The following is a 23,522-nucleotide window of genomic DNA, read 5'->3' on the forward strand; positions in this document are numbered from 1 at the left end:
GTTAGGTTTAGACATCAAAACCACTTGGTCAGCTTTAGGCAGCAAAACTACTTGGTCAGGTTTAGGCAGCAAAACCACTTGGTCAGGTTTAGGCACCAAAACTACTTGGTCAGGTTTAGGCACCAAAACCACTTGGTTAGGTTTAGGCACCAAAACCACTTGGTCAGGTTTAGACATCAAAACTACTTGGTCAACTTTAGGCACCAAAACCACTTGGTTAGGTTTAGGCACCAAAACTACTTGGTCAGGTTTAGGCAGCAAAATCACTTGGTTAGGTTTAGACACCAAAACCACTTGGTCAGGTTTAGGCACCAAAACTACTTGGTCAACTTTAGGCACCAAAACCACTTGGTCAGGTTTAGGCAGCAAAATCTCTTGGTTAGATTTAGACACCACAACTACTTGGTCAGGTTTAGGCACCAAAACTACTTGGTCAGGTTTAGGCACCAATCCCACCTTTATGTTCATAAACGACGCTACAGGGCTTCCCCCACTGCGTTGAACTATGAAGCTAAGGGGCTTCCAGGGCTGACACCAACGGGTCTTGATCATGCGTCCATTAGTGACGACTTGGTAGTGAGAACGGGTTGGGTTTTCAGGTGGCTTCTCTCTGATTTGAGGTCTGCTCTTTGTTTAACTTTAGTGTGCGTTAGCTGGATTCGTCTCTTCTCTGGTTGACTTAGTGCTTCAGCAGTCTGTTTAGTTGGCTTTGAGCCGCCGCAGCGTTGTAAGTCAGCTTCAACACCTCTGTATCTGACTTTAACGCATTATCGATCTGCTTTGGCTCGCTTCACTTTCACCTGCTGCATCTATATGTGGTTAACGTTGCAGTCGCTTGACTCCGTGCCTCCAGTTTCCTACTCCTGATTGGACACTTCTGTTTCCTGTTTAAAACTCTGGTGTGAAAAGTGATCAATAAAAATGTGCGATGGAGGAGAGAAACCTGAGTTTCCCTTCAGGTTAGAGCTGAATTATCTCCTCAGGGACACAGGAAGTACTCACACACTCCTCCTCAGGTCGCCGAGAGTGTTTGTGTGAAACTCCAGCTTCACACCGACTCACACACATTAAACTGCTCCAGTTTATCCATATTAGAAGATAGTATATCAGTGAACAGGTTTATGAGATGTCAGACTGTTTAACCTTCAAACACAAAACTAGACTCTGACTTTACACACAACCTCCAGGAGGTACACGGCCAAAAGTATGTGGACGGCCCTGTTCACAGAGTCAGTTTTATGTTCCTGAAGGAGGCCGATCTGTGATTTACTGTGTGTGTGTGTGTGTGTGTGTGTGTGCGCGCAGTGGAGCAGGGTTAATAGAATTAGCCGGCTGTAATAAACCTGTCTGATCAAATGATTGTTACAAGGAGAGATACACCTACACACACACTCTGACATCCATTACCGCTAACAGCATTGTGCCGTCGCTCATTAGATTAGCATAGATTAGCCTTGACATGCACGTGTGTGTGTTCATGTTGAGTGTTGCTTGTTCAGTCAACCCCCGACACCTCGCTGATAATGCCATGAAACACACACACACAGAGTGAGTCTCCATTCAAATCAAACATGAAAACATATAAAAGCTGTTTTGCTGCAGGATTTTCTTGGTATTGTGAGGTTACGTGCTGCTGCTCTCTCTCTATTCACTCAAGTCTTTATAGTGTGTGTTGGGGGGTGCAGGGGGCAGAGGTCAAAGGTCAGGATAGCTGATTGGAGTCAGAAAGGTGGACTCGGCACTACAGGTAACGGAGAGAGGCGTATACAGACAGAAATACAGTTTGACAAGATGAAAAACGAGGAAACATTTTTATTTGTGCTTTAATCATTTATTATTGGAAATTAAAACAAAACGTTTAGAGTGTGAAGAGAATTCAGTTAATTATAAGGGAAATAAAAACGTTGTTAAGTCTCTTTGTAGTCTGTGGTTGTTTTGAGTCTCTTTGTAGTTTTTTGTTGTCTCATTCTGGTTGTTTTGAGTCTCTTTGTAGTCGTTTGTTGTCTCTTTGTGGTAGTTGTTAGTGTTTGTAGTCATTTGTTGTCTCTATGGTCTCATTCTGGTTGTTTTGAGTCTCTTTGTAGTCGTTTGTTGTCTCATTCTGGTTGTTTTGAGTCTCTTTGTAGTCGTTTGTTGTCTCTTTGCGGTTGTTTTGAGTCTCTTTGTGTTTGTTTTGAGTCTCTTTGTAGTTCTTCGTTGTCTCTTTGTAGTTGTTTTGAGTCTGTTTGTGGTTGTTTTTTGTCTCTTTGTAGTTGTTTGTTGTCTCTTTGTGGTAGTTTTTAGTGTTTGTAGTCATTTGTTGTCTCTATGGTCTCATTCTGGTTGTTTTAAGTCTCGTTGTAGTTGCTTGTTTCTTTGTGGTTATTTTGACTCTCTTTGTAGTCATTTGTTGTCTCTGTTGTTGTTTTTGAGTTTGTAGTTGTTTGGGGTGACTTTGTGTTTGTTTTGAGTCTCTTTGTGGTTGTTTGTTGTCTCTTTGTGGTAGTTTTTAGTGTTTGTAGTCATTTGTTCTCTCTATGGGCTCATTCTGGTTGTTTTGAGTCTCTTTGTAGTCATTTGTTGTCTCTTTGTGGTTGTTTTTGTCTCTTTGTAGTTGTTTGTTGTCTCTGTGGTTGTTTTTGAGTTTGTAGTTGTTTGGTGTGACTTTGTGTAGTTGTAGTTGTAGTCTTCAGGGTAGATTATGGTTTGGTCTGAAACACTTTGAAACAAAAGAGTCCAAACAGACTCAATTAGTTTGCTTATAACCAGAACCAGACACGTTTGTAGAGCCAATTCAGACTTTGTGTTGTAGATGTACTCTCTCTGAGTTTGTGTGTTCAGGTCTGAATCAGAGAAGAAGAAACGCTGCAGGTTTTTACAGTCTGACTGAACCACAGAAGAAGAAATAGGTGACATGAGGAGGAGGAGGGCAGCGTCGCCTCAGGGCGCTTTCACCGTCCTCCATCTTAACCCCAGCGCACACACAAACTCACACACAGCTGCTTTCACTGATGTCTTACTTTCAGTTTAAAAGCTTGTTTTTTTTAATATTTATTTATATATATTTTTTTCCTTTTCCATTTTCAGGTCAGGGTTTAAACTTTCCAGTGTGTGTGTGTGTGTGTGTGTGTGTGTGTGTGTTTGTGAGCAATCGGACAAATGGATGTTTTTTTATTCGCACACTCGGAATAGAAAGAGAGAAAATACATCAAGCTTTTAAAATGAGTGTTTTTCCGTGAGTGAGTGTGGAGAGGACGGTAGATGGACAGACGGGAGGATGAAAGGATGTTTTTGTAGTTTAAAGATGGAATTTTTTCCTCTGCAGTGGTTATACAAGAGGTGGATGGACGGAGGGAAAAGATAAACATAGAGATTCGGATGTACAGAGATGATTTAAAGACAGAGGTGGATGGCGATAGAGAAAACTAATCGGTAGAAAGAAAGAGGGAAATATCCATGGATAGAGAGATAAGACAGAAAGGATAAATAGTTTAAATGGAGATGTAGACAGAGAACTCAAGCAGATATAAATATTAAGAAAATAAAAATAATCAAATTCTCACATTTGAGAAGAAACAATGTTTTATTTGGAAGAAATGATTATTTGATTAACACAATAACCTATTAAATAACTAATGGTTTCGGCTCTAGATCATTAGTATATAACTTCTGTGTGTTAGTGATGACAGATGATTTAGTTGTGGAGGTCTGAATATTTGACTGCGACTGTCTTATTGTTCGGACACATAAAGAAATAAACCGATTATCTAAACAGACATGCTTCAGATTCACGAGAGCACCCGCCCCCTCAGTGGTGGAGCTGTGATGGCTGAACAGGAGGCTGGATGTTTCCTGTCTGCAGTGAAACCACGTTACGAAGCACACGGCTCCAGCCTGCAGCCCTCTCATCGTCCTCTTTATCTCCAGAAAGACGTCTCTCGGTGTTCAGGGTCAGTCTGCCAGCATCCGAACAGGGCGTCATGAGGCGTGCCGGGTCAGGTGATGCCCAACGTCACAGCCTGAGACGGTCACTTTGTTCTGACTTCCCACACATGTGATGGTGTAGGACTCTTGGTTCATGCCAACACACACGTCACAGAGAAGACCTTTTCCATCCACAGCTGCCTGCAGGTCACATGAAGCCTTTGCTGGCTCTAACAGTCTCGAGGATACTCCTCTGGTGCTGTTATTTCACAGATACACTCCTGCTACTCTCCAACCGGTATGGAAGACAGTGGCCATGTTCTGCGGGCAGGAAGCAGCACCATGAGGCAGAATTCCTGCTCAGACGTTTCTCCAAATAACAGGTCCGACAGTCCTGGATCGCTGCAAAAAATCCATTTTTGTTGCTGTCGGTCATCAGCAACACTGACGGACTGTGGAGGAGCCCTGCAGCAGCTCTGATCCTCTGGATCCAGATCTTTGTGTGAGGCCTCCTTTTCTGTAAAAACTCAGATCAGAGCAGAGAAACAGGAAAGAGTTTGATCAAGATGCTCAGTGTTTCTCACTGAATCGGACGTGAATCACACAGACAGTGTGTGTGATTTTTTTCTGGCTCATATATTTTAACAGCAGAACTAATTTTATTAAATTTACAACCGCAATTACAGCAGAACGTTCACAGTCCCATCTCCACTTTAGTTCCAGCTCATTAAAGCAACTCCAGCAGTCATACCACCTTAAACTCCTACTGAATAACCTTAGCAGAAAAACACAACCCCGTATACCACCTTAAAAAGCTCACTTACACCACTTTAACTCAGAAATAAAACGTCTTGTAATCTCCTTGTACCACCTTAACAGACAGACAACACACCATTTAGAACCATTTAGTGAGCAATGGAGTCAAAGAAAGTCATAACTCCATTTATACCACCTTAAATGCAAAAAAAATTACAACTTGCTGATGACACCTTAGTGACCGTACACCCTTAAAACTAATAAAATACCTTAAAGTACTACCACCTTAAAACAGATTAAACTCCTTAAAATTCTACAATGCAAACTTTAGAGCCCTCTAATACCACCTTAACATGAAAATAAACTCCTAATCATTCCACCTTAACTGAGATAAATCATATTATAATCTGCTCGTGCCGCCTTAACAGACAGAAAGGAACGTTTTCTGGCTCAGCAGGTCGAGCGGTCGTCTAGTAACGGGCTCGGAAGGTTCCTGGTTCGATTCCCGGCTCCTCCAGAGAACCTCTAACAGCGTCTCTGCCACCAGTCGCCAACAGACACAACTGTAAAGGCCCTCTGGCAGTCCCTGCTGCCTCCCCACCCGCTGGGCCCCCAACTGCTCGGTCCCTAAAATAATGTTGTTGGCCATCTTGCAAGTCGTTCACGTTGCGCCTTTAACCCTGAAATGCTCGGACAAACTTCAAGGTTTTCAGCCAAATAATAAAATCTGTCTCATAAACTTTTCAGGATTCATTATCATTATTATAACACATCACCAGCAGGGCGGTGATGGCGAACAGGTAAAGGTGTCGGAGGTGAGATGTGTTGCGTCTTATGTGAAGATAAAACGGCTGAGGTGAAGCGTCCCGCGGTCAGTGAAGGCCACACTGCATGCAGGTTAGGTTGGTGGTGCGTTCAGGGGCCCTGTGTGTTCTGTGTACACTGTAAACACACCCAGAAAACAACGAGCAGTGACACGGACTTACTGCTGTGTGTTTGTTTCCCGTCTCTACAGGAAGTTGGCGAAGAAGAGGAAGGAAACTCTGAGCTCCAGACAGGAAATGACTCTGATGGTCAACAGCTCCCAACACACAACCATGGTGGACACGCACACGCTGAACGGACGCAGTGAGTACACGTTTAATTTAACTTACAGAGACGAGATGAGAAAAGACGGGAGGAGTTAATAAAGACGAGGGACACGGGTGAGACAAGAGGAGAGAGGTGTGAGGAGACAAAAGAAGAGACAAACAGGATGAGACAACACAAAGAGAGGACGAATGAGACAGATGAGATGAGTAACACGAGATAAAAATGGAGGTTAGAAAAAAACAAAGCAAACGTTTTACGTGACAAAAGTTACGTTGAAAATAGTTGGATGTGTAAAACATCTTAAAGGGCGTCGGCTCGCCTCTTTAGCTGCTTCTGCTGCTCAGATCAGGAACACAGACAGACAGTGTGGACAGGCGGTAACAGCAAAGTCGGACTCACTCAGATTCACCGGCATGGATAAAAAACTGTGGTGACTTCTGACCTTTGAGGCGGTCGCAAAGTCTGAATGAGTCCGTTCTCCGTCTGCTAACTCCTCCCACACGTGTCTCTGCTTCCTGCGCCGTGCTGTTGGCTACGCTGGTTTTCGGTACCTTGCTGCTTACAAAATAAAAGAAGCTGTCTGTTCGGAGCTAGATGAAATGAATGATTTGTAATTGATATGTTATTTGCTATCAGAATTTATTTGATGTCTATTTCACATCTTTGCGAAAAGAATTAAAGGCCTGTCCCAAATATAGGCCGGGTCTGTTCAGGGATTTTAGCAAATAAAAGCCCGGACTATTAACCATGTGGTACCGGACCTGCCCATCGATTTTCGTTGTTCTCATGTTTTCCGTCCAAAAACAGCGGTCCTTTGTGTCAACAGAGGCCGTCTGGCGGGCCGCCATCTTGGTGAGGTCGCCTTAGCTCAGATTGAAGTAGAGAAGAAGAGTTTGCTTTGGCGGAGAGGGTCTTTATCGGCCTCTGCTGGCGACCTGTAGGAGCTACACAGACATGCAGGATATCAATCGATTTGATTCTCTTCAATACAAAGACCGCTTACAGCCCTGTAGGATGTTCTGTTCTCAAGCTGTGGCCTGTAAAGCGTGTGAGTGCTTTTGGTCACAGGAATATTGACTGTTTTTAATCATTTATTATTATTATTGTTATAGAAATAGTGTTTTAAAGATAACTCCCAATAAAAGTGAACATAGAAACAGTAAATATGGCCAAAACATGGACAATCGCCTGGTATGTTTTTGAAAGATTGTGTAATAACTGTTGTAAATCAGTTTCTTTTCTTCAGATTTACAGTTACAGTTGTGTTCCATGTGTATTAGAAGATATTCAGGTGCATTATAATCTACCTTATGATGGTTTATTGCATTAAAGTATAGGTTTTTTTACCAGGCGAGGATGAAAATATATTTTTTCTGTATTGCATCAAAGGAGATCCGAATTATGCATCTAGGCCTGATGGTCGAGGAGATATTACTGATTTTTTTCGGGTTTGTTATTTTAGGCGTTTTTCCTGGAAATAGGTGGCAGGGTCCATGTGGTTAATCAAAGTTTTATGATGCGTAGGTTAGGTTAGGTTACTTAGTATCGTAACTTAACTTAAGTAAAGTCACATAGTTATTTTAACCCAAACCACGATGTTTTCACAACGTTAAAATGTACTTTTATTTATTGTTGCTAACTTGACCGTGGAGTCCTACATTTGCAAAAACAAAGCTACCCAGGGCGTCAAAAAGCGACGCCAGGGTTGTTGACGCAGCATCCATATGTGACGAGTGAGAGCGTGTCGACATGAGAGAGCAGAGAAATGACAGAAGAACGTGAAAAGAAAAAGATTACTGAGATGAAATCGACACGAGATGAAAGAGAAGAATGAACGAAGTCTGTCTATAATATTCAGGATCAGAGAGTCTGTCTGTCTGTAAACACTGATGAATAAATAATCCGTTCGCCGTGGTCTCCAGAGCAGCGGCTCTCTGCAGTTTAATATTCAGAACCCAAAGAGACGATGTGACTGCAGGTGATATGACCGAATGTTTTATCATGAAGTGACGGACTGTCAGAGAGGCAGCCGGAGGGGAGAGAGCCGGCTGATGGAGGGATGATGGAGGTTTAGAGGACGGAGGAGTCGACCTTCCCTCAGGCTTTCACCTCCTCTGAGCTCCTCCAGTCTTACTCTGCTTCTCTTCTTCTCCTGTTTCTCTTTATGTTGGAGCGCTTTCCTCTCATGCTGCTGGTGTTTAATATTCATCCTCCTTAACGAGATCTAATCCAAGGTTTTTAATAAACCTGGTCCGACACATGTTGAGCAACAATAACACAAAGTCTGTTTCAGGGTTTAGCTGGAGGAAGTAGTTCTATCTTCAGCGGCGGATTAATCTACATGTGTGGCTGCAGGACAGTGATGTCCACGTCTTTAGGAGACATTAAGGTTGTGTCTGTTGTTTCTCTGTCCAGCTGTGTCGTCTCCGTCCTCCTTCACCCTGAAGTCAAACACCATCAGCACCACCGTCCCCAACTCCTACTACCCAGGTAACAACGCCGCTTTTATTTTCCAAACAGAACAGTTTGTTTGAGCTGCTCTCCAGAACAAACAACCAGATATCAGCTTAGAAAACCAGAGAGAGACGCTGCAGAACGTCCTTAGAACCTTCATGTTTTAAGGTTCCTTCAGTATCTCAGTGAGGCAGCTGTCTTTCTCCCAGGGGTACACTGTGAATGCTGGCCAATCACCCTCCTTCAGTCTCCGCTGATAAAATGCAGCAGAAGGAAAAAAATCCACTTTAAAACATGAGAACAGGATTTAAAGTCCAGTAGGAGCAGCCAGGTCACAGAGAGACCGGAGGTCAGTGTGGATGTCATCATTACTGACCAGAGCAGGTGATGTTAACGTCAGCGCAGACCGACAGGAACAAACTCTGAATGGAGCTTAAACTAAAAAACATCTTCACTGAAATAAATTCTCATCTTCAGATAAGAGTCTAAGAAATCAATACAAGCAGCACAAACTGTCATCTGTAGAAAAGGTCTGTATACACTATCAGCTAAATCCAAAGGAAATAATAATCCTCGTTCTGGGTTTATTGGGGTTAATGTTTCCAGTTTCTCGTGTATCTGGATGATGTGTCTGATGGTGAACACAGATCAAACGAGACGTGTCAGCTGATGATCAGTCGAAGGACATTGGTGAGGCGCCAATACTTTGCCAAAGCTGGGCCGAGTGGTGCTGCTGGAGGTGCTAAAATGGGTTCACATCCCCAAAACTTACCACAGCCTGGTTGGAATACACTCAAATCCTGCTCACGTCTGGTCCTCTCGTACCAGAACTCAGAACGAGTGTGCCGACGTTCAGCCAAGTGTCCTGAAATTCAGCAGAGTGTGCTGATGTTCAGCTGAGTGTGCCGACATTCAGCCGAGTGTCCTCAAATTCAGCCGAGTGTGCCGACGTTCAGCCAAGTGTCCTGAAATTCAGCAAAGTGTGCTGATGTTCAGCTGAGTGTGCCGACATTCAGCCGAGTGTCCTCAAATTCAGCAGAGTGTGCTGATGTTCAGCTGAGTGTGCCGACATTCAGCCAAGTGTGCCAACGTTCAGCAGAGTGTTCTGATATTCAGCCGAGTGTACCGACGTTCAGCCGAGTGTACCGATGTTCAGCCATGTCTGCCAACGTTCATAAGAATGTCCCAACATTCAGCCGACATTCAGGCGAGTGTGTCGACAATCAGCCGAGTGTACCGACGTTCGGCCAAGTGTACTGATGTTCAGCCAAGTGTGCCGACGTTCATAAGAATGTGCCGACGTTCAGCCAAGTGTGCCAACGTTCAGCAGAGTGTTCTGATATTCAGCCGAGTGTGCCGACGTTCAGCCGAGTGTACCGACATTCAGCCAAATCAGCTGGATACGTACACACAGATATGGGGGGCTGACATTTCCTTCTTCTTTTCTTTTCCCTTTGACCTGTGTCTTTCTCTTTGTGTCTCTGTCTGCTGCTGATGTGTCCTGACGGTAGATCCCTTCGTACCGACGGCCATTCTGGGTGAGACACTTTTCCTTTCTTTCCTCTGTAGGACAAAAAAAACCCCAACAACCTGCACAGGTAGACAGACAGGAAGTAGATAGACAGACAGGGAGTGGACAGACAGGTGAGACAGAGAAGACAGGTGAAAGGATGGAGATGAGGATGGAGAGAATGAGAAAGAGAGAGTGATATTTTGGCTTCCATCCATCCCTGCTTGCTTCTTGTTCGGCTGCTTTTAGTTCTTCTGTTTTTTTATGTTCAAAATATTTAAAAGTATTTTGTTTAAAGTTTTATTTTTATTCTCCAAATCCTCCATCTTTAATTAATATATTGATTTAATTTTAATAATAATTCTATATTGATTAGCCCTTAAAGAGATTTTGCTTTAAGTTTTCCTTTCTGATAAATTTGTTTTTCCAATTTTATTATTGAATTTTAATTTAAAATCTTAGTTATTCATTTTGTTTGTTTTTTAAACAATTTTGTAATTTATTTTTTATTTCAAAAATAAATATAATTTTTAGTATGTTTTAAATGTGTTTTTATTATTTTAACATTTATTTATTTTTTATTTTTTATTTTTTTAAACAACGGTGGGCTTCACTCCATCCCCACATCCACAACATTCCTGCGTGTCGTGTTGACGTCACGTCTGTCTGTGACCTCCAACCTCTGCATGGACACAACACGCCCACGTGGACTGGGGGGAGGAAAACAAACTAACCATTTAAAACCAGAGTCAGTCAGAGGGCCTGCTAGCAGCTTCTTTTACACTCTGGACGTCTTGGTTGTGATTCTTGGATGTTGCAGACGTTTGTTGATTTTCAGATTATTTTTATTTAACACAAAATGAGCAGGAAGCTAAGCTAAGTCAAACAAACAAATCAAGAATGCTGTGCTAAACCAGCTTAACCTCCCGTGTCTGTTCCAAATATCGTACCTTTAATCACAAACAGAAGAAGAACAGGACACAGCTGAAAAGGTGTTGACAACTAAAACCAAAGATCTGCATAGTCTCTGGTTCATTCGTCTGTATTTTATTTTATAGGATTTCATATGAATATTCCCCCAAAGCAGGCCTGTAAATAAAGATTATTTAAATTTTTATTAATCAATAACATGAAGTCAAAGTAGATGTCAAATGTGAGGGAATTTAGAAACAGTGTCATATCTTGGTCACAATTTTTAAAGATCCCTAAATCATATGGTTAAACAAAAAACATTAAACTGTGACAGCAAATGTAATGCGCCTTAATTATGTTTTTTAAATCAAAGTTAGGAACACTGAACATATTATTGGACCCAAACCCAGAAATACTGGTGAATAAACCAACACAGCTGGGATGCAAGGAACTAAACATCAGTCAAGTCCGAAACTTAAGACCAAACAAATCCACAGTAAGAGACAGGCAGGACTCAATTCAGACTCAAACAGAAATAACACAGTAATCCAAAAAGAGAAAGACAGACGGTCCTACAAAACCAGGAAGGAAACACGGACTATATATACCAACTCAAGCAGGCAGGCTGATTAATACAGGTGAGACAGATCAGGTAAGCAACAGGGAAGACACAGGCAGGAACAAGGACTGGTAACTTCAAAACAAAACAGGAAACAAAACCCCAAAACTGTGACAGAGGTTGACTTTAATAACATTGAAGGGATCATGTTTCCTGAAGCCTAACCAAAGTGTTTATCTAAATCGACAACAGGTGAAAAAACTAACAAACAAATTAATTTCTAATAAACAGGGTTACAAAAATAATGAGACTGATCTAGACGATATATAAACTCTGAAATAAATCAAGAACAGACTGCTGATCTGTGTTTTGCTCGTGGAAAGTGAACCAAAATCGGATGCTAACTGCTGCGCTACATGTGCTGCTAGGCTAGTTTAATGTCCAAGTGAAGGAACGTTGAAGCAAACTGTTGCTTAGGTTCCTGTTTGTCCTCTCTCCTAGCTGATCTGTCTTCAGGCCGGGGGTTGGGACGTTAGCTGAGGAGTCCTACGTTTAGGGTCCAGTTAGCCAGGTTAGCCGGGTTAGCTAGGTTAGCCTAGGCGGTTGCTGCTAGTTGTGACAAGTTCACATAGACAGTGCTAGTTGCTGTTTGATTCATGCTAGCTGTGTGTTAGCAGTAGCAGGCTAAAGCTAAAGTTGTTGCTTATACCCTGTCTCCTCTCTCTTCTTCTTCTCTTCTATCTTTCTCTGTGTAAAGTGCCCATTAATGGTAAGTGGTTAAATTTGGGGATAAGGGGCGGGACTCATGTTGGGGGGTGTCTGTCACCACTGCGCATGGAGCCGCACCCACCACCCGCTGTTGTCATCAATTAGCCTCATTTTAACCCCCATGTGAAATTGTGACATCACTTTCCCCAACTCCTCCCACCATTTCACCTCGAACCAATCAGTTTTCAGCTCTGCCCATCTCTCTTTTTTCTGATTGGTTGCTGTTGTCATTGTTGTGGTTGTCTCACCCGTCCTCCACAAACCGCCACCTCCATCAAATTGCCCATCTCCTCGCCCTCGCCTTGATTGGTTGGGCTGTTTGGGATAGAGAGTTTCAGATTGGTCAGTCAGCCTCCAGGCTAGCCAATAAGAGCAGAGTTAGAAAGTGTAGTGGAAGGTTTGTCCATCGAGTCTTTGTTGAAATGTTCACGTCAGAGTCCTGGATGTCCCTGGGTCATATGTCAGTAAACGGTTCACCAGAGAGGTTTGTTTTGTTCCAGGACTCTGAACTCTGCTCTCTCCACACTGCAGCTCCGAGAACCTGGACCACATCTGGACCAGTACTGGGACCAGTACCAGTACTGAGATCATGCTGTACTGGGTCTAGACCAGTACTGGGACCAGTGTCAGTACTGAGACCATGCTGTGCTGGGTCTGGACCAGTAATGGGTCCAGGACCTGTACTGGGTCTGGACCAGCAACTGATTCATATAATAGATTGGTTTGATTGGAAGTCCTTTTGTTGGATCAGATTATTGATCCGTGATTGATAGCTGCGGCGGCAGTGTGAAAAGAAACCAGCACCAATCACCATCCTCTCTCCAGTCATGTGATCTGATGCACTAGGGTTGTTGTGGTAACAACACATCTGAAGCTGTAACACCCTTTTGTCTCTTTACTTCCTGTCTACACAGGAAGTGGGACGTTGTTGTGCAGATGTTGTAATATTGTTTATAGATTTTACATTAAATGACATATTTTAAAGGTTTTTATGTTTTAAATCAGCTTTCAGACCAGCAAACAAGATCAGGTTCATTGATCATGAGAGCTGCTGGCTTGCTAATCCTAACCCAAAGGTTTATCAATCAATCAGATCAATATTTTAAGATGATCAATTAAAAGCTAAAGAGATCCAGATAAAAAGACCTAAATCCCAGTTTGAGTTATTTATTTATTATTTTTAACTCCCGCTGCTTTTAAATGTTGAAAGTTAATTCGATTTTACGAGGGATTCGAATACAGTAAGCAGATTTACTCCTGCATGCGGATACAGCTAAAAAAAAACAGCCCTACTTTCTACAGGTTACAACAGGTAACAGCAGCCATGTTGGGAACTCGGATAAGGACTTTTCAAACTGCCCAAAGAGTCCAACCTACCAGAAATCAGAGGCGACTGCTCTGGGAATTCGTCTCGAACACGAGGCGACAGATAATCTGGTGGAAGTTTGGTCTGATTCTGAATTAAGTCTGGGACCAACAATACAGAGCTAAAACCAGGCTTCGTCTGTACAGTGTCGGCCCAGAAGGTGTCTGAAGATGTCTGTGCAGGTTCTCTGTCATCCAGGTCATAGTTATCCAAGGAAAGGGCAGCTGGACTTGGTTAAAGATACTTGAGGACGTTTTGTCTCTCATCCAAGAGTCTTCTTCAGTTCGCCAGAACCTTTGTCAGAACTTTAGTCTCTCGTCCAAACGACGAAACGTCTTCCAGTATCTTCAGCCAAGTCCAGCTGCCCTTGATTTTAACCTTTACTTGGACAAATAACTGAAGACTTTTTTTTTTCTATAAATGTACCTAAACGAAAGGAGACAAAAGTGAATTCCCGTCGAGTCCATGCCATCCAACATGAACATCATATCTGCATCACACGGTTCTGACTGTCTGTCTGTCCAGCGGTCCTCTGGCTACAGCCTCAGTCTGACCTGTTTGTCATATTCTGTTCCTCCTCCAGACGACAGTCACACTATGACCAGTGAAACCAGCAGCCTGGTCCAGTCCCACTACAAGCAGAGGGAGTCGGAGCGCGAGGCGCTGCCCTATCAGACGGGTCAGCTGCATCCGGCCATCCGAGTGGCCGACCTGCTGCAGCACATCACCCAGATGAAATGCGCCGAAGGTTACGGCTTCAAGGAGGAGTACGAGGTGAGGAGGATGCACACAAACTCACTCAGTTATTTATGGCTGGAAACAGCACATAGACTAGTTTCCTGGAGTCGAGGGTAGCGTACCCAGAACGACACACACAGGATGAAGACCTCTTTCATTAAGGGAAGGCGTTCATGTTTTCATACTTATGTTAAAGGTTCAGTGTGTAAGTGTTAGTGGTGGGGTGGTGATGGTGCAACGGATAGGACAAATGCCTTTGGTGTGATAGACCCGGGTTCAATTCCCCACTGTGACCCAACCACCATTATGTTGACAATGACACCCCTCGTTGCTCCAGAGGCGTGCGACCTCTGACACATATAGCAACTGTAAGTCGCTTTGGATAAAAGTGTCAGCTAAATGAATAAAAGTAAATGTAAATGTAGTGACATCTAGTGGTGACGGTTGGGAATTGCAACCAGCGGCTCACGGTGCATTCAGGTGCTCCTCGGATGGTCCCATTCCCTGAGTTGTGAAGTCATTCTTCTGACTTCAGTGTGTGTTCATGTGCTCTTAAGTCTGAATGTGGAATCAACATGGACACCGCTGCAGAGAGGTGTTGGATTAATTATCAGAGTTTATAAACAACACAGACGTCTACGATATATCAATTTAATTATAAATCCAACATCAAAAAGGCTGAAAACGACCCTCCTAATTTAACCTCTCTTCTATCTTCTACTAAACCAGACTGAAAAAACAAAAACACATTCATCATAATATTTACACAGTTGTTCAGCTAGCTTCATGTTGCTACCTGGCTGCTAGCTGTTTGTTTACCAGGACACGGTGGCTATGTATTTCCGAGGGCGTTAAACGCTAGCTATGATTCATTTTATGATCAGTTTATCTGTTTTCAATGGGTGGATTCATTTTAAAAATACACCTCAGCAACAAGCTAACCACCGACACAAGGATAAATTTCATTATTGATTAATCTATTAACTAGTTTCGCAAGATATCGGTTATTATTTAATCCATAAAATGTCGAAACAACAAGTCTGAGGAGGCTTCACTGAGATTCACTTCACTGAGACAGAAAAGCTGACTGATGAATGACGTTAATGATTATTTCAAATATTGTTGATTAATTTATTGATCAATGAATCGTTTCAGCGATGACAGAGAGAGGAGGGAAGAACAAGACAGAAAACAGAAATGTTCAATAACAGCAGCACTGTGTGTGCACGCCACATGTTTACCCGTTTTCATCAGGAGAAATTTACTAATGGATGTTACTTACCTGAACACACACACACACACACACACACACACACACACACTCAGACATACATTATAGATCTTCCCTCCAGCTAATGGGCCAAAACAGGGAATAGCTTGTGTGTGTATATGTGTGTGTGTCTGTGTGTGTATAAATGTGTGTACGTGTGTGTGTGTGTTCAGGTCTGGCTGCCTGCTAGCGGGCTGCCCTCAGGGCTAATCCATTATACATACTGAGTACACACACACACACACACACACGCACACACAGAGTGTTTTCACCCTCCATTTGCAGAAAGTTAGTGGTGAGGAGTTCTTCAGTGTTTCTGTCCGTCTGACTGTCCAATGACGACGTTTCCAAACTGGTTTGTTTGGAGAACCGGTTTGTCTCCGTGCAGGGTTATCAATCACACACCATCTGATCATGTAGACCAACCGGCCGCTCCCTGAAGACACAATAAACACCTTCAGAAGGTGGAGTTGCAGTTTGTATACCAGATGAATGTGGTGTGTGTGTGTGGGTAAACAAGATAAATGATTGATCAGGTGATCGGTGTTTTCCAGATAAGGTAGCGCTGCATAGACTGTAAACTCTCCAAGTCAGAAAGGAAGCAGGTAAACCCTTCGATGAGGGTCCAGGCTTGAAGAAGAGGTTCTGCAGAGGACGTTACAGGAGAAGCTCCGTCATCTCGGTGACCTCTGACCAGGACAGTGGACTGGTTTGGTCCAAAGTTAACACCGGTTCATATCTCGGTAGTCCATCTTTAAAGCCTCATGCTTCAGCACGTATCGTTGCACGCCTGCTGTTCTATACCTGCCAGTATGAGACCGTCCTCCAGCTACCAAAAGGTCCAAATCACAGACTGTGTAAAAGAAGCTGACGTAGCCGCCGTGGTGTCCCACGTTGGATTATATGGATTACCTCTGGTTTGGTATTTTGGCCGTCGCCATCTTTGTTTTTGGTGCCAGACGTGACCACATTTGGACGAGAGGGTGGAGCTAGCTAGCTTGGTTAGCAAGGTGCATCTGTAATTCACATTAACTGTGATATTAGCTGGAATGCTCATTTTGGCTAGCGACAAACATGCTTAAAACAAAACAGAAAAATGAGCAGCCAACTCCTGATAAGCTTTTGCAGCGGCGCTGGTTAAATTTACACGGAGCAGCAGATCCGAGTCACCTCTATCCTGATTAACAGGTCGCCATGGTAGAGACCTGTCAATGACAAGTTAGCCCCGCCTTAAAGCATTTGAATGAGTGGACTTGTTGCATCTTCGTATCAAAGAAACTTTACGTTTGTCTGAAATATTTTTATCTGGATCTGGTGGATGTGTACTTTACTTTTGGCTCCAGACTAACTTTTCCACTGGGAGCACTGGTGCAGCTTTCTCAGTTGGTCGCACCCTTTTTTTTCGTTTTGGTACAAGTATTAGTCAGTGACCCTGATAACAAGTGGGAGGGGCATCGGCCCCTGCAAGTTCAATGTTTCAAGCTTAAACTGTGTTGACCCAGTGACATTGACCCACAACACTGAAGAAATGACCCTTTGCTCCAGTGTAAAGTAGTGAGTGTGTAAATCTGCTGTCCCCTCAAAATAACACATCACACAGCCATTAATGTCTAAACCGCTGGATACTAAAGTGAGGACACCCCTCAGTGAAAATGTCCACATTGGGCCCAATCAGCTGTTTTCCCTCCCCGGTGTCATGTGAATCGTTAGTGTTACCAGGTCTCAGGTGTGAACAGGGAGCAGGTGTGTTAATTTGGTGTTATCGCTCTCACACTCCCTCATACTGCTCACTGGAAGTTCAACATGGCACCTCATGGCAAAGAACTCTCTGAGGATCTGAAACAAAGAACGGTTGCTCTACATAAGATCTACACTGTCTCTCTCTCTCTCTCTCTCTCTCTCACCCCAACCGGTCGAGGCAGATGGCCGCCCACCCTGAGTCATGGTTCTGCTCGAGGTTTCTGCCTCTTAAAAGGAAGTTTTTCCTTGCCTCTGTCTCCTAGTGCTGCTCTTGGTGGGAACTGTTGGGCTTCTGTAAATATCATCACAGAGTTCGGTCTAGACCTGCTCTTTTATGAAAAGCGCTGTGAGATAACTGTTGTTGTGATTTGGCGCTATATAAATAAAATTGAATTGAATTGAATTGAATTGAACTCCAGGCCCATGAGGGTTAAGGCAGTGCTGGAGAATAATGGTGGCCCCACAGAATATTGAGTCTTTGATCCCTTTTCTCTTAGGGGTGTCCTCACTTTAGTTGCCAGCGGTTTAGACATTAATGGCTGCGTGATGTGTTATTTTGAGGGGACAGCAGATTTACACTGTTTATACAAGATAGAGCTTCCATTCCATATTTATATATTTCTGCATTTATTTATGTTGACTGTATGTTTTTCTGCGTGTAGAACCTTATCACCACAGCAAATTCCTCCTATGTGTAAAACACGGCTCGATCCATAACCTGGAGGAGGAACTAGGAGAAATTAGTGTGTTAGTATAATATTACAATATTAAATAAAAATATGTTAATATATACTGTTAGTAAAAAGTTACTATATTGATTATATTTTATATATTAGTATACTATATAGTTCACTATTACTCTGTCATCCAGACAGTTTTTATTCATTAAATCCTTGTCTAGTGAAATGTTCTACATGCTGGTCGGGTTAGTCTCTAATACGTTAATGCTAAGTGATAACGAGTTCAACATTCAAAAGTTTTCTGTAGCATGTCAAACATTTTTAATGACCCACCCCATCTAGGCTGTGATTGGTTGGTTGTTGAAAAGTGACCTTGTGTTTAAACAAAAGGCAGCTGATAGAGCTAAACATCCAGCTAGCCAAACATAAACCTTCCTTATCTTCTCCCTGTTGTCTTCTGTGTCACCGCCTCAGCTGCCCAGGCGTCCGGCTGCCAGTCACACTGTAATGATTAGAGGCGGGGCGGATTACGCACAGTGTGCTCGCATTTTAGGGGCATTTGCGAGTGAAATGGTCGCACCGCTAATGATCACCTCACACTCGCTCAAACGCGACCGCATGAAACTTTAACTTGCACACTCTTACAAATGGTTGCAGTCTGGACCCCTGGGTTCTTTTCAAGAAATGTCTTAGAAGTTATTATCTTTATGTCAAACACACCGTTCCTCCTGTTGAACTAACGCACATGAGGAACTCATCAGATGAATAAAAGTCTGACCGGAGCAGAGATCGGGCTGGTGCTACTGGTGATACTGGAAATTAAATGTGTTTGAATTTTGATCCTATTGAAAATCTGTTCTTTTGTTCTACCTTTGGTTTGTTTTCTGTAATCTATCTACACATGTAACTGATGTTTGACTATTTAAAGAGATTCCATGAACGCTGAATGTTTCATTAATGTTAAATAACATCTGCTGTGTGGTTGTTTCGTGGAGTCGCGAGCAGCTCAGAGGGCTCTTTCTTTAGTTTTTTAATGACTTTTCACTCTGATCATTTCAATAAATCATGTGCACAGCATTTATTAGTATCTCTGGAAGAGGATCTGGGCCACATGAAAAGACTCTCTGGTGTTATTCTGAGGATTTTCAGTATAAAGTCTGGATTTTCAAAACAAAATGTGAAAAGAAATTTGGACCAGAAAGTTAGAATTTAGAAACCAAAGATGTTTTCTTGTGGTTTTAATCCTTCTTTAAACCAGACTCCTGTCTTTTATTGATAACTGATGTAAAGTGCTGCAGTAGTGAGCTGATTGTTATCTCCCTCCATGCTTCTCCTTTACTAATTAATCTGATTGGACAGCTTAATGAGGTAAGACGCCTTTTTGGCTTTCAGATTCTTAACATCCTGTGTTCTTGTCAACCTGATTAGAGACTAGACACTAGCTAACGCCCAACACACAAACACACCCCTTTAGCACTGTAGCCTGTTAGCTTAGATTCACCTAGCCTCAGTTTGTATTAGCATTACGTTAGAGACACCACGGTAACCACCTGTTTCTTTGAAAGACAAACACACCGTGACGTTTGTCTGTTTAACAGGTTTTTCAGAGACAGCGATGGTTACCACTGACTTGAATGTAGCATTAATGCTAACACAAGACTGGGGCTCACCATGTTTCTGTACACCTCCCTCAGTGAACGTTAGCTTCCATCCCTCTGTCGCTAGCAGCCAGACCAGCATGTTGGTTTGATCGGAAACATTTCACAGGATGCTGTTTGATTCATTTGTTTTTGGGTCCGTGGTGTTTGAGAGAAGCAGGAACAAGGAGGTCCAGCGTCTGACACACCTCCGCATTAAGTTACAAATCAACACACACACGATTGATTCGTTATTATCAATGAGCAACTGACAAATTAATGACTGAACATCAAAACTTTCTCACAGTCTACTCCAGTAAAATTTAATTAAATTATTTTTCTTTCAAATTTAACTTCAGATCTGATACTTCTTCTATCGCTGAGCAATAATAAAGAATTTTCTCAGTTCATATTCTAAAGAAGTGAATCAGCTTCTTAAACAAATTAATTAAAATACCAAAACCAATTCACACTCCTTAAATCTGGACTGAGCTGCAGAAACCTGTTCTCACCTCCAGCTCGTCACACATGGACGCATGGTCGAGACCTGCTGGCATCATATCGTAACACGCTGGGGGAAACCCTGTAGCGTCATTTATGTACGCTAAAGGTAGGTGTAGGATATTTAAAAGAAAAGTCAGAGTAAGGAGGCTGTTGGGTCGGACCAGAAACCAGACTATCAACCAGGAGACTGGTGTCAGAGTCCTGTGTGAAACAAAAAGTCAACACTGAATGTTTAAGTTACGTACGTTGCCTGAGTTACGCAAGATACATTACTTAACTTATGTAAGTTAACTGACGTACGTAACGTAGTCATTTTAACCCAAACCAGGATCTTTTCCTAAAGCTAACCAAATGGTAACGTTTCACAACATTAACAGGTACTTTTATTTTGAAAGTCTAACAGGATGCATATTGGATATTCATTGTTGCTAACTTGAGCCCTAAAGGGTTTTGACCAAGTGATCATATGTGTCGAGTTGGGAGTGAGAATGTGTTGGCTGCAGCAGATCCTCATGAGTCCTTCAGTCTGAACACAAAGTCCTCCTCAGTTCTCAGTAATGACCAACCTGCTTCCAACTACTGATTCTCTAAATCAGATTGCACCATTTAAACTTCAGGATCGTCTCAACGGTTTCAGGTCAGAGATGTTGACTGTACAAATGACCTCTTTTACTCTTCACTCTCAGCAGCTCAGGTATTAGCATGCTACCGTTAATCAACCAGTTCCACCTTTGGTTCCACCTGGTGTCTGTAAATATTTATACAACTCATCTCTTCGTATGAACTAGTTAATGAGGCGCCTGTTTTCATTTAACCCCTCGTAGTAACACTGACTGTAGACTCCTGGGCAGCGGCGTGCTCTTCCCCATTGTTAATCCAGCCTTGTGTGCATGGACTGATGACCGACATTGATCTAGTTTCCGTGCTCCCTTAGATGGCCGTACGATGTGGTTAAAAAGCTCTAATGAAACTTCGGATTTAGTTCGGATTCGTTTTGCCCATCAGCTTTTTATGAAATTGTGACTGAACGTTCAGATTCACGAAGTGTGTCAGAGCTAATTGCGGGCTAGTTAGCCAGCTGAAATACTTTAATGAGGTGACATCATCATCATCATCATCATCATCAGGTTTCTGTCAGTAACGGTCTGTGTTAATAAATGTCTGTGGTGTTTCTGCCTGCAGACAGACTGTAAACAGCATCTTTCATATTGAAGCTGATTACTAGAGAACCTTTTGTCTGCTGTGTCTGTGAACCTATTTTGGGAGAACATAGAGAGTCTGGGTTTATACCAAATCATCCAATCACAGCATATTTCCCACACTGACAACTGAAGTTTCTGTGGCTTACATCGAGGTCTGAAAGAGGCTTTCAGTTAATTTAAGCACCCTTAAACACGTCTGTTTCATCGTACAGCGTGTAATGAATGAGCTGAACAAGCCCGTGTGATTTCAAACCTCTGTTTAGGTCATAGAAGACATGACCTTTGACCTTTTCAATGAGAGCAGGAGGTTGTTGGTGGTTTAAGGGGACAGGTAGCTTCAGCGTCTGAAATAAGCTGAAGTGAAAACACAGTCGCTGCCAGCAGTCATTAGTTCATTCGTTCCTTCGATTCTTTTCTTTTTCCTCCCTTTGTTCCTCACTGTCAATCATGCAGACCTGTGTGTGTGTGCGGCATCACTCACCTGTCAGTTTGATGGATGTCTGGAGCTGTTAGACTGCTGTCACACACATCTGTCTGCAGGCATTTTAATGAGCGACCCAGGAAACCTGCTGCGGCTCAAAGTCTGTGTGAGCTCCCTCAACGCACCCAGCAGTTATGATACACAGATACATGTGGATAAAGGCTGTTATCAATATAAGGAAACATTTTTAATGAACAAGGAAATGTTGACTGTCAATTTAAACAACCACAAAAAGAGACAAAACAACGACCACTAAGAGACAAAAAACTACTTAAAAGAGACGCAAAATGACTTCAGAGAGTTGCAAAACAAGAAAGAGTTGACGATAACCATGAAGTGAAAAAAATTAAACAACTACAAAGAGACACTAGAAGGATCATAAGCACACAAAACAACTTCAAAGAGACACAAAACAACAAAGAGAGAAATTATTACCACAGAGACACAAAACAACAAAGAGACGCAAAATATTACCACAAAGAGACAGAAAATAACGAAGAGACGCAAATATTACCACAGACACAAAACAACAAAGAGAAACAAAACAAAGAGACACAAAATATTACCAGAGACACAAACCCACAAAGAGACACAAAATATTACCACAGACACAAAACAACAAAGAGAAACAAAACAAAGAGACACAAAATATTACCACAGAGAGACACAAAACAACAAAGAGACACAAAATATTACCACAGACACAAACAACAAAGAGACGCAAAATATTACCACAGAGACACAAAACAACAAAGAGATGCAAAATATTACCACAAAGAGAAACAAAACAACAAAGAGAAACAAAACAAAGAGACACAAAATATTACCACAGAGACACAAAACAACAAAGAGATGCAAAATATTACCACAGAGGCACAAACCAACAAAGAGACACAAATATTACCACAGAGACACAAAGCAACAAAGAGATACAAATATTACCACAAAGAGAAACAAAACAACAAAGAGAAACAAAACAAAGAGACACAAAATATTACCACAGAGACACAAACCAACAAAGAGACACAAAATATTACCACAGACACACAAACAACGAAGAGACGCAAATTACCACAAAGAGACACAAAACAACAAAGAGACGCAATATATTACCACAGAGACACAAAACAACAAAGAGACGCAAAATATTACCACAGAGGCACAAATCAACAAATAGACACAAAATATTACTACAGAGACACAAACAACAAAGAGATGCAAATATTACCAAAGAGAAACAAAACAACAAAGAGATGCAAAATATTACCACAAAGAGAAACAAAACAACAAAGAGAAACAAAACAAAGAGACACAAAATATTACCACAGACACAAAACAACAAAGAGACGCAAAATATTACCACAAAGAGAAACAAAACAACAAAGAGACGCAAAATATTACCACAAAGAGAAACAAAACAACAAAGAGACGCAAAATATTACCACAGACACAAAACAACAAAGAGATGCAAAATATTACCACAAAGAGAAACAAAACAACAAAGAGATGCAAAATATTACCACAAAGAGAAACAAAACAACAAAGAGAAACAAAACAACAAAGAGACACAAAATATTACCACAGAGACACAAAACAACAAACAGACACAAAATATTACCACAGAGACACAAAACAACAAAGAGACGCAATATATTTCTACAAAGAGACGCAATATATTACCACAGACACACAACAATGAAGAGACGCAATATATACCACAGAGAGAAACAAAACAACAAAGAGATGCAAAATATTACCACAGAGGCACAAACCAACAAAGAGACACAAAATATTACCACAGAGACAGAAACCAACAAAGAGACACAAAATATTACCACAGAGACACAAAACAACAAAGAGATACAAAATATTACCACAGAGACACAAAACAACAAAGAGATACAAAATATTACCACAAAGAGAAACAAAACAACAAAGAGATGCAAAATA

At 42.0% G+C, this 23,522-nt stretch overlaps 1 protein-coding gene across 1 annotated transcript in view; it reads left to right on the top strand.

Moving 5' to 3' along the window:
• LOC119887943 (receptor-type tyrosine-protein phosphatase mu-like) overlaps positions 1 to 23,522 on the top strand; it is a gene marked incomplete at its 5' end in the record, with an annotated part of 69,740 nt that overhangs the window by 25,703 nt on the left and 20,515 nt on the right. Inside the window, 5 exon segments of the mRNA XM_038698486.1 lie at positions 5,675 to 5,787; positions 8,167 to 8,241; positions 9,717 to 9,743; positions 11,944 to 11,955; positions 13,904 to 14,094. Coding sequence (XP_038554414.1) covers positions 5,675 to 5,787; positions 8,167 to 8,241; positions 9,717 to 9,743; positions 11,944 to 11,955; positions 13,904 to 14,094 — 418 coding nt within the window.

The sequence above is a fragment of the Micropterus salmoides genome, unplaced genomic scaffold, assembly GCF_014851395.1.
Source record: "Micropterus salmoides isolate LMB-PRFRI ecotype aquatic unplaced genomic scaffold, ASM1485139v1 Ms_hic_scaffold_1, whole genome shotgun sequence".
Lineage (NCBI taxonomy): Eukaryota > Metazoa > Chordata > Actinopteri > Centrarchiformes > Centrarchidae > Micropterus > Micropterus salmoides.